This window comes from Stylophora pistillata, chromosome 14 (genome assembly GCF_964205215.1).
Source record: "Stylophora pistillata chromosome 14, jaStyPist1.2, whole genome shotgun sequence".
Taxonomy (NCBI): domain Eukaryota; kingdom Metazoa; phylum Cnidaria; class Anthozoa; order Scleractinia; family Pocilloporidae; genus Stylophora; species Stylophora pistillata.
In genome coordinates, this window is record NC_142532.1 from 18,828,669 (window position 1) to 18,840,801 (window position 12,133).

The 12,133-nt window shown below is 36.4% G+C and overlaps 1 protein-coding gene across 9 annotated transcripts in view; it reads right to left on the reverse strand.

The window, feature by feature from the left end:
• LOC111325714 (1-phosphatidylinositol 4,5-bisphosphate phosphodiesterase classes I and II) overlaps window positions 1-12,133 on the reverse strand; it is a 74,882-nt gene that overhangs the window by 57,336 nt on the left and 5,413 nt on the right. For all 9 annotated transcript variants that reach the window (XR_015995328.1, XR_015995329.1, XR_015995330.1 and 6 more), the window contains exons 4-13: window positions 7,365-7,591; window positions 6,462-6,515; window positions 6,087-6,171; window positions 5,612-5,712; window positions 4,519-4,685; window positions 3,661-3,807; window positions 1,957-2,114; window positions 1,140-1,219; window positions 778-862; window positions 143-233 (exon numbers count right to left, since the gene is read on the reverse strand). Coding sequence is in view for 6 of the 9 variants with exons in the window: in XM_088745042.1 (XP_088601168.1) it covers window positions 143-233; window positions 778-862; window positions 1,140-1,219; window positions 1,957-2,114; window positions 3,661-3,807; window positions 4,519-4,685; window positions 5,612-5,712; window positions 6,087-6,171; window positions 6,462-6,515; window positions 7,365-7,591 (1,195 nt within the window). In the remaining 3 variants the exon portion in view is untranslated. The remainder of the gene's footprint in view (window positions 1-142; window positions 234-777; window positions 863-1,139; window positions 1,220-1,956; window positions 2,115-3,660; window positions 3,808-4,518; window positions 4,686-5,611; window positions 5,713-6,086; window positions 6,172-6,461; window positions 6,516-7,364; window positions 7,592-12,133) is intronic.

Here is a 12,133-nt window from a genome sequence, read left to right on the forward strand (position 1 = left end):
CTTTACATTTCAGGCCACGCTGAACAGCTAAATGACTGGCTAATGAAATTCGCTGGGTGAACATGAAATACCACAAATATTTATGGCAAAGTTATTGAAAAATGTCAAGCTCAGTGCAACAACACAAGATATTTAAGGATACCTTCTTCACGTTTACTTGGCCTTTTCTTGTTTTTAATTACAATCTTTCTTAAGAGTGCTTTTGGAGGTGGAAGGCTTTTCCCTTCTTCTAACTGTGAATCAAACAGAAAAAACAGACACGTGAGATGAGAAATATTTCCTGATTAAACCAACTAAGTGCAATGTAACTGTGGTTTAGTTAACCCTGTCATTTCCAGAGGTGATTAACAGGTAACTTCTCCCTTTAAAAATCAAAGGATTATTCAGCAAACAGGGGATGAGAATTCTCAAACTTATCCCAGGTAGAAGTTGTTATCTTGGTCTGACACCAAGTACCTGAAACTAATTTACAAGGAAATGTGAAGCATCAAAGAGGAAAGCTGGCAATCTGATCTTGAGAGTTTAAGGGTTGACAAGATGTACCAAAAAAGCTTTGTTTGAAAATCTAGATTCTATCATTAGCCAAAAAGTTTTTTCATTACACAGCAGAAATTTGAGAATTCCACCACTGCTTCAAGTGCTCTTTTCGAAAACTTTCTTATCATTTTACACAACTCTCCTACGACTAAATTTCTTGACGAAACCAGGGTCGAGGGAGGAAGTCTGTTACTAGAAAATTACATTACAAACCTATGAATTATAATAAGTCACACTTACTGGGAAATCATCTAAGGCTTTGTCAAGAAGCATTTCACCAAAGATGCTGACACAATATGCTGCCATCTTAGCCTGCTGCTTCGGACTGAAAAAAGCAAGAAAGTATGCAACTCTTATTTACAAAGAGATGATATGCAGTGTTAAATGACTGTCAAGTCTACTTCAAGGGAAATACTAGCTCAAGTTAAAGATTTTCTTCTACATAATATCAGGCTTTGATCACTATAACATGCAATGATCTTGATAAGGGCCTCATTTAAACCAGCTATTTGCTGAACTGGGCTACCCTGTCTAAATATTCGTAATAAATAAATAAATAAATAAATAAATAAATAAAGAAGCTGGCCTAGAATGTGTTTTACCTGCAATGATTCTCAAAGGAAAGAATAACGGGGTATTCTGATGTTTTGAAAGCACACTCTGCAATTGCCTCTATCACATCCTGTTATGAAACAGATGTAAAACAGAATGATTTCGAGTTTCTCAAACAAGTGTGGTAGAACCAACACAATACAATAGACATGAGAAAAACAATGAGAGCAAGACCCATTGCATTCACTGCAATATAGCTATCCCTATAATAATATCAATATTAGCACTGGACATTCCATGAGGTGGCTCTTCTTATCCACTGATTCCAAGTGGATCTGGAATTTGGAATATTGGTTTTTCTAGAGGAAAAAAACTAGAGGAGCCAGAGAAAAACCCTTAGAGTAAGGACGAGAAACAACAACAAACTAAACCCACATTGGTGCCAGGTCTCTGAATTAGACCTAGGCCACAAAGGTGGGAGGCAAGCACTCTTACCACTGCACCATCCCCTCTCTGAGTATTTACATCTCTGAGTATTTCCATGATACTAATTAATTGGTTTCCTCCATTCTTTGTTTACAAAAGCAGCTTGGCCACGGGGCTGGCATAGGGTACAGGACTCATTAAGATTGTATGTTCTTGTCCCTTTAACCTACTTCCTTCCAGTGGTGACCAAAAAGAAACTTCTCCTTATCACATTTCATTTTGTCAAGTAATAAGATAATAATGGAAAGAAAAATTTCAACTGGGGAGTATTTGTTTGATTTAAAACCAAATTCTTTGAGCTAAAATAATGAGAGAAGTATGGCAGACAAACTGGAGAATTGAGATATTGATAGTAAGAGCCCTTAAGTCAGTTTAGCATACCTTAAATGAGATCTGTGTACACATTGTCATTCCATGGGTGATGACAGGTTCTTGATCTTGGTCTTTTCCATCCCAACAGTCCAATTCTATACAGCGGCAACCAGCCAATAGCGCTTGTCTGTACATTTCTACTGATGATTTCCCAGTCAACTGGTGACCTAAGCAAAAGATTTCAAAATTCTCTATGACCTAGAGACTGCGGCCTCAGTTGTGCAAGGTAATGATAATTCAAGAAAAGTAATTTAAGCCTATAGTGGCCCATTCAGCTGGTGCTTATTCCTGGTTCCTTTGCAAAAACCAACTGAGAGTATTACTACCCCCTCCCCCAGGTTAGAGTGTCAGACTCGTAATCCGCCACTCCAGGGTTCGAGTCCCACCCTGACCACTGGATTTGTTTCATGGTAGCCCCGAGTTCAGATCCTTGGCCACGCTTGTAAATAGCCAACTGGTTTGCCTCCGGCTGCTTAATGATGTTCTTAATGATGTTATGTTCAATTTAGATCATTTGTTTCATTTGTTTGCAAGGACCACAATGGAAACTACTGGTTCACCAGTAATTGCGTAATCCTATAAAAAAAAAAAAAAAAAAAAAGAAGACTTATCCCCCTGCATTTCCAGGGCTCTACACTAACTTTTCAACTTAAACTTTTCACTCTCAAAAAGAGAGTGTTGGATACTCTTCAGTCTGTGGGTTTGCTTCATGGAAAGGTAAGTCTTGTCATTTGATTTTCAATGTAATCAGGGCTTGACACTAACTTTTCATCTTACTACCCAAGTGGCTGGTAACAACTTAGATGTTACAACAATTTCAGTTTGTTTAATAGCCAAACTGACTAGTGGAAATTAAAAAACCACTTGTTGAAACTGAATTTCTACTGGTCTGTAGCTAATTGGCTACTGTTAGTGTCAAGCCCTGATTTCAACAGGCTTCCCTGAAACTTTTCAGGTATCCATTTATGCTCCTGTGTGGAGAGAGGCACTGCAAGAGTAAAGTGTTTTGTCTAAGAACACAACACAATGTCCCTGGCCAGGTTTCGAAACCCAAACCTTTCAACCCACAGTCCATTGCACTAACCACTAGGCCACATATAGGCAGGAAGGGGAAGCTGTAGCACCCCCCCCCACAAACAGAAATTTTGGGGGAGGGGCATAGCTCCCCCATGTTTTGGTTCTGAAAATATTGCTAATGCAGCATCAAAATGGGAAATATATTCAATCTTGCAATCTTTTCTCACATCCTTTTAGGACACTTGCAATTGGCAAAATAATGAAAAAAATTTTTTTGAACAGCTGCAGCCTGTGTTCAAATGATTCTCTATAAGAAATAAAAAATGATTAAATTTTGTCTGTGGTAACCCAATCAAATGCTTAGCTGAAAGATTTCAGACTGGTGGAAAAAAATGAAAGTAAGCCACAAATTGATTACAGACACATTTGAAACTTTAAAGATTGCAAAGAGGTTTACCAAGGGCAATTTGGGAAATTTGAGTAGGGGTATGTGCATGCGACAGGGTGAAAGATAAACCCCCCCCCCCCATGTTTCAAATTACGACACCATCTCTATCACAACATGCATCTTCCACCTCATAAAAAGGTGCATTTACCAAATGGAATGAGATAACTTTTAAAAATGCATAAGATTTTCAATAAGTTGCTCATGAAAATTAATAAGTTAGGATATATTTTAGAGGAGCTTTTCATTACCTGTTAGATATGTGTTGTGTGATGAATTGATAAAATAATGTGATAATGGCTGTGTCATGTCTTGATAACACGACAAGCGATCATGTATGATGATAAAATTATCATCGCTCATAAGATATCTTGTAAGTCCTTGAACAGAGAAGTGCCCTAAAGAAGAAAAGATTGAAATAAGAAATTCCTGCCAAAACAAATAATCTACAGTGCATGTAAGAGCACAGGCAAGCTCTGGAGCAACAACTTGCATCAAACTGCAACCAGTTTCTTTGCCATGGCAAATAAAATTAATTTGCAGTAAAAGAGAGGTGCCCTGTCCTAAGCGGTCATGTACACGGCTGTGACATTTCAGTTTTGTGGTGGTTATACTCTGAAGTTTCTGCCAGATAAACATTTACATAAATAATTTAGATACTCAAGGTTAAGGGTTTCAATAACAGCAGCAGCTAATGGTACAGCATGATAAGAGGCTGTGCCCAAAAGAAGGGTGTAAAGTGAAATCTATAAACATGAAAGCCCAATCACAGGCTAAACAGATGGTAGTGAGATGCATGTGTTATATGCAGTGGTGGGCTGCAGGTAGTTGTGCTGGGTTTTATTCATCAGAAACCCACTGCAAGTTATAGGGACATCTACTCACTATTTTATTACAGGGAGAAGATGGGGGTCAGAATCACAATTAAAAAAAAAAATATATATATATATATATATATGGAGTTTTGAATTTGTCTGTATGGAAAGTTACTGGACTACTTACTACATAAAAGTAAAGCTACTGACAAAATTAATAGTAATAATTATTATCATAACTTAATCTGCATCATTTCAAAATAAATATTGAAACAGTCAGATTACTGTGCTTACCCTTCTTTGCAAAGTCTCTGTTTGGTTCATGTTTTTCAATTATGGCTTGAGCTTTTTCACTCGTGCAGTAAGGAAAAAGGATTTCATTTAGGCGAGGATCTCTTTGTTCACTGTTGAGAAACTCCACAAGTTGCTCCACTGTCAGATACGGCTTCTTCTTTGCACCACTGAGTCAATAAATACTCAATAATTACATAAGTACAGAAACAAGTCTCACATTTAACCCTTTACACCCTAACATCAGTATGCATATTCTCCATACTGTTCTCTATACATTTCCTTGGGTGCTGACAAGGAGAATTTGTTTAACAATCAAGAGCTTCTTTAGTTGGTGATCATTTCCTTTATTCTTGTGACCTTAATGTGTGATTCAGGGGTGATATTGTAACTAAGGAGAAATTAGATGTTAGTCACTCTTCCAAGTCAAAGGGTTAAGCTTATAATCTACAATGAGTGACAAAATGTAGTTGGCACACCTCCTGAAGTGGGCTGACTCAAAAACCCTCCACTTAACATAAGGAACAAAAATCTTGTATTTATTTAGTCATCCTTACTAAGTTACTTAAAAGTTCCCCCTTCCCCACAAACAATGTTGCAAAAACTATAAAAAGAAATCAGAGTTGCCATTTTATTAGCCATTTAACTCCCAATATCTTGCAGGTTAAAAGCAGGTTAAAATTACAAAAATCACTAAAGTAATAGTTGCATCGGCAGCTATCAGCTGATGTGGAATCTAATTGCCTACTCTACTCCAGGCACTACACACTTCCTTTAAAATTTGTTAGAAGAATTTGGTGTTAGATCAGAATATTACAACTTCTACCTGATAAGTGTAAGTATTCTTGTTACCTGTTTGCAGGATAATGTATGGATATTATAGGGAGAATTAAGCTTTCTATCAATCACTTGGGAGTTTAAGGGAGAGGGGAGACAAATGAGAATTGGTGCAAAAAAAAAAAGTATAGGTAGAGTGTGCCAGGACTTTTGCTACTCATTGTACATACTGAGCTGTCCCAGGAAGCTGAATACTTTTAAATACTGTTAATAATTCAATTATTATTAATAATAATTATTAAGCTTTTCAGAGACTCACATTTCAGCAAAGATGTTGTCAATATCTTTTCTGTCACATAGTCTGCTGTAGAATGCCCAGAATTCTTCAAAACTAAATTTATCAGGGGCAATGGTATCATTCTGGGAGAGAAGCAAAGCAATGCAAACAAAAAAAAAACATTTAATTCAAACAAATTCTATTATAGGTTAGAATTAATTAGGGAAGTAAGAATTTCATTATGATAGAAATCTAACAACAGAGCTACCATTTTCTTCCAAAATTGAAAATTGTTCTTGACTAATAGTGAATTTTTGAGCTGCTGAAGGTGTGAAGTGACATTACCAGGGCTCACCACTAACGGTAGTAGAAATTCAGTTTTGGCTAGTAGTTTTTGATTTCCACTCACCAGTTTGGCTAATAAACAAACTGAAATTGTTTACTAGCCACTTGGCTAGTAAGTTGAAAAGTTAGTGTCAAGCCCTGCTTACACTGACAACCAAATAACAAGACTTACTTTTCCATGAGGCAAACCCACAGACTGAAGAGTATCCAACACTCTCTTTTTATCTTCTTTACTAGAACTCACATATTTTAAAATACTGCAATTTAAAATGAAACACACTCAGTCGATTCAATCATTTCCAATTTATTTGTTCCAATCTGTATTCTGATCACTTGTCTACTTGATATTGTATTAATATTGTATTAATATTGTATTAATATTGTATTAATATTTTAAGGAGAAAGTACTTCTTGGTCACTGCTGGGTCTCTCATGAACTAGTAATAGTCAACTGACTATCTGTCTCCTGATGATGTCGAGAAACCTAGTATGCAAACATTTTTTCTTTAACTTACTAAAGCATGCTTACTACGGTAGACAGACTTACTTTTTTACTGGTATTTTTCCATCTCCACTTGTTTGGACACATATTTTAGAGTGGCTGTGAGTCAAATGAAATAAGAGATAAAACAGTGTATGTGAATTCTAAAGCGAATTTGTTTCAGATGTGCATTGGACCTTGCTGTGCCCGTAACAAAATACCACAACAAAAACAACTCTACTGGACTCTCACAAATTCCTAAAACAAAAACATTACTCCAGGACTGTGCAATTCTTTCTTAACATGTTTATTTTCTTGTTATAATGGAGGCCACTAATTTCGCAAAATGAAGATAATGCGAAACAGAGCTTTCAGAGTTTATCTGTAGCATGAAAAGGCAATTAGCGTAGCTACTTCTTCTCAATGGGTTTCCATACTATCTACTCATTTACTGAGTGGGTGGACTGGATGGAAATATTTTTGGCTTGAGATCATGGCCAAGAGCCAAACAATTATTTCTATTTGGCCCAACCAGACCAAGTCAACAAGCCTTTTATTACAATTTTATGTCCATTGTACTTTCTTCTTCTCTCTTTTTTCTTTCAGCTAGTTCACAACTGCTTTTTCTGGCCCCACCCACCCCATTTTGTATGGGGTAATAATATTAATAATAATTCATCATTCATAAGGTGCAAAATAACATTCAGATGTGATCTAATGCACTCAAACCCTTTTGCTGAGCCTTACATGTCATACTGCATTTTCTCAGGTCTCTCTGGCAGTTTTCTGGCACTTGCCAACTTGCACTCTTTGGAGGGGAGGGGTGCATGGGGACAAGAACTTGGAGATTTTAAACTTCCTTGCCACTGAACACAACACTATGACATGGCCAGGGTTTAAACCTCATGTCTTGCAAATTATATTTAGAGCTATAACTCAAATTACTACTTATTCAATTTGTGGACTTACAGTTTTTCAAGGAAGGAGATAGGTGAAGCATTTATAGCCAAGAGATTATGTGTTAAGCAAAACAAAGCATCTGCCCATTCACGTGCAGTGCTGACAGATCCTGGAGTAACAAAGTTCACATAGCAGAGATCTACCAAAGTTGACCCGTACACAATTGTAATAGTCTTGTCATGTAAAGTGTCTTCTTCAGATCCGCCAATTTTTAAAGAATCACGCAAGCTTTTATCCTGTTAATACAAAAAGAAAAAATATTACCAATAGACCCAGGGATTTCATATTAAAACGTTTACATAAATTATCGTTGGTACTATCAATGATGCCGCAAAGAAACGTCATTGCCATCAGTAACAGGGACCCTAGGCAAATGGCAAAAAAAATTCATTACACCCTTACACCAGAATGCATATTCTCTAAAGTGTTCTCCACTCATTTCTTGAAGTGCCTGTGAGGAGAATTTGTTTAGCAATCAAGAAATTCTTTAGTTGCATGATCACTTCCTTTATTCTTGCAACCTTAATGTGTAATTCAGGGGTGATAAAATAAATTCTACAATTCAAAATATGAATGTTTGTAGTAGAATGTCTACATTAACACAATTCTTTCAAATGTCTTTTGATAGGGCTCTGCTAAACCAATCACATACTTTACCTAAAGGGTGCTTGAATCCTGCATGACTCAACAATTGCCAATAATAAGTAAAAAATCATTATCAATAATAATTATTGTAACTTTTGTATTCAATGACTTTATGAAACACAACCAAGACAAAAATGTAAATAGCACATTATGGCTGTGCTCTAAGAAAAATTGTGTAAAATAGAACAATGGTTTTTCATTTTCGGCTGTCCATAACCTGTTGGTGAACTGTCAAGTGGGAGCCTAGAGCTCTGAAATCTTGAAATTCAAGGTGCCCTACATAATGTTTTCTATGAAAAGAATAAGATTTCCAGCATAGTCACCCAACAGCAAAAGTAGGGTGCCAAGGGCCATAAGGCACTGCTAGACCCCTGCCATCTAGCTCTCTAGCTCTCCAGGCTGCAAGTGTCCTCAAGCATGACAAATAGTTTGAGACTTTAATTAAAAATTAAATGTGCTACAAACTTAGAAAATTTGGCAACCAGCATTCTACAATCATGTGGCAAGGTGTCAATATTTTTATTTCTTCATATTCTTTTAACACGAGATAGACATTTTTTTTTCATCCACCTGCTTAAATTTGATTTCTGGTGCTGATGTCACTGTAGTGAGACGTTGCATGTTAATCACTTCTGGAAGTTAAAGGATTAAGCTAACTAATGTCAAAGTTGATCGGAGAGAAGAGCCTTGCTTGTTGTGCAATATTCTCAAATCATAGGTGGTTCAAGTCTGTTCAATTTCTGTCAAAATGATCAACATCTAACATAGGAATTTCCTGTTTCTACACACTTTGCATTAAGTCAATTACTGACACAGTCACCTGATGATAGAGGAATTCATCATTTTTTATTTGACTGTTTGTTTTGTACTGAAAACAGTGTCTTGCAGATCAACTAAGAAAACAAAGAAAGATTTTAAAATTGTAAAAGCTGACATCAAAGTTCAGTAAAGGTGTCAGTGGCAAAAATGAAAAGCTAATTTAAGTGGATATTAGAAAAATTCATTATGTATTTGATTCAAAATGGAAAAATTATAAGCTGATATTGCAAAACTTATCTTAAACAGAGACAGTTTCTTCTAGAAATAAAAGGTTGCATGAGAAATGCCATCAGCTTAATAAGCCAATTAGTTTTAGCTTCATTCATCAAGATTAGGCTTATAGAGAAAAACATGAAATAATTCTGATAGGTATTTTGACAGATTCCTTTTTTATGTTAATTAGCACTTTAAAATCCTTAACAAAAACAATTCAAAATGCCCCAAGCACAAAATTTATTGAACCAATTTTTCACAAAAACATGTTGATAGGATTTAGAATGATAACAGCCAGACTGTTTTCTTTGTTCTTTCATTTATACTGAACTCTCTAGTTGGGATTAAGAACTGTTTTACACCCTAACAGAAATTCCAGTGTTTAAAGATGATGTTTTCTATGGATGACTGATCATGTTTAAAACAAACAAAATATTTTGCTTGCGTGCAGTGATAAAGAAAGAGCTTCTGCAGTCACGTTTCTTACTTTAAAGAAATATCAGTTTTCGTAAAATGCTGTAGCAACATATTTTTCTACGGAAGAAATTTTAAAGAGCAGCAGAATTCTTGACAGCGTTTGTTCAACTCTTTTGGGGATGAGTGTACATCCACAACTACAGAAATTCGAATTGTATTTACATGGTTCACAGTTTAAACTTATGACAGCAAATATATATCTTGGAGAGCAACCTTTGAAGATTGTTAGACAAAAACCTGTGATGCACTTAAGATAAAAAAATATATATAGCCTGAGATTGCAAACAAGTTCAAATCTCAAAACAAAGAACAGCATTTTACCTTCGAAATGTTTTTAATTATATAATTTCTATATAATAGTGGTTCAGTTTTTCCTTAAAAACCAGTTTAAAATTAATAATTTTTTCTTTTTTAATATCAAACAAAAATTGTGATGGTTTGGCTAATACGACATGCACTTGTTAGGGAGTCTAACTGTTTGTCTTAGATGGATTGAAACTTTTTGACTGCATACTAAATGTCTTCCTTAGGCAGCAAGGCCAACTTGATGTGTCACCTACAAATTGAACTTTATGCCCTGCTGTAATTGGCTGGTATTCAACAGTTTTGATTGGTTCTTTGCACTACTCTCCTGTCATCATGCTTCTAGTTCAATTTATAACATAACCAAAGTAAAGCGTGCGCTCTGATTGGTCAATTTAGCATCCCCTCATTTGCCCATGGGTGTACCCTGCTGATGTGAGCAAATGCAAAGACTATTTTTCCGCGCGCGCTTGTTTTTTCTGGTCGCGTAAGATTTGTTAAATAAAAGGGAACTCTTTAGCTACAATGTATCAATGTTATGTTATAAATCAAATTGCAAACACCACAGCGTACACTATTGAGTTATGGATGCTCTTGGGAGGTTTGCTAAGCACTCAAGAAGCTAGAGTCGCTCTCAGCTATCGCCTCAAGTGACTCTTACACTTCTTTCGTGCTTAGCAACCTCCCGTGTGCATCCATAACTCAATAGTGTACACTGTGGTGTTTACCAAATGTTAAATAGTGTCCAAGCTTCTGAGATTTCCATCCATATCCATCATCTATGTTGATATTCTTGAGGTGCAGTCTCTTAGGTGGGGATGGGGGAAAGGGATGTGGTATGGGGGAGGGGTGTGGCATGGAGAGAGGGGTGTGGCTTGGGGGAAAAGGGGTGTGGCAGGGAGGAGAAGGGGTGTGGCATGGGGGGAAAGGGGTGTGGCATGGGAAAAGGAGTGTGGCATGGAGGAAAGGGGTGTAGCATAAGGGAAAGGGGTGTGACATGGGAGGGAGGGGTGTGGGGAGCAAGGAAGTGGTTAATTATGACCTAATTATGGGTACATCTTCTAATGAGAGTAACAATACATTTAGTAAGTAAGTAAGTAAAACTTTATTTACACAGGGTAGCCCACTCAGCTCAAGGCTAGTATCCATAGGGGCCCTGTTTCTTAAAAATAAATTACATCAAAACTCTCAATTATTTATATATATGACTAGGATTTTAAAACTACATAAACAGCCTAAGACTACAAAGCCAAAACACAATTAAGACCTATAAAATAGTAGATAAAATATCAAGTTAAGATAAAAAGAGATGTCTTGCTCGGTGGCAGAACGTTTGAATGGAGTTTATTAAAAATTTCTGCGCCAGTAAAAAGAAGGGTCCTTTTCCCAAAATTTTGTTTTACTTTTGGTAGGGATAGCCTCCTACTTTGCCTTGTGGAATAGTTGTGAATATTCGAAAATCTGGTGAAATATGATGAAAAGTAACTAGGTATTACTAATAAGTGAAGACAGAGAAAACGAGTTTAGCCTTGTGGTAATAGCATCTACTGTTCTGCATGAGGAACAGTGGGAACCCCAATCCACAGAGCAAGTGGTGTCTGATGTTTTGGTTTGCCCTAAATTGGCAGAGTTGTGTCTCCGCAGGTCGCTATCTCTGTGGTGCTGCTTGATTCTCTCCTGCATATAAGATTTTCCAATCATTGATGTTGAATACCAGCCAATCACAGCTGAAGATAACCACTTATAATGTGTTGGACATTGAGTCTTCCTTGTATCATTAAAAACACTGTTTACTACTAAATGTACTGAGAAATGTGATCCAGATCTGAAGTTTTAATTACACGGTTTCAAATTTAAATCTGAGGTAATGAAGAACAGAAATTGACAGAACTAGTTTGAAAAATTCTAAAATAGGGTTAGAAAAAGAACATATGCAAAGTTCAGTTATAAGATGGATCTCCATTCTAGCCCTTTAACCCCTGAGTGTGACCAAATGACCTTGGCTTATCAAAATACTTTCAAGCTGACTAGATAATGGAAATAGTAATAATAATTAAAATAATATTAGCTATGACAATTTAGCAGTGGACTTTCCAAGGTGCTGCTCTTCTCCTCCACTATTTCCAAATCAAATTGGAATTTGGAATGTTGGTTTTCATGGAGGGAGAAAAACTGGATGACTATAAAAAAATCCTCAGAGCAAGGATGAGAACCAACAAGAAACTCAACCCACATGTGAAACTACGTCCAGGTCGACAAAAGAAGGAGGTGTGTGCTCTCACCGCTATGCCATCTCCACTTCCTAAAATGTATTGATAAAG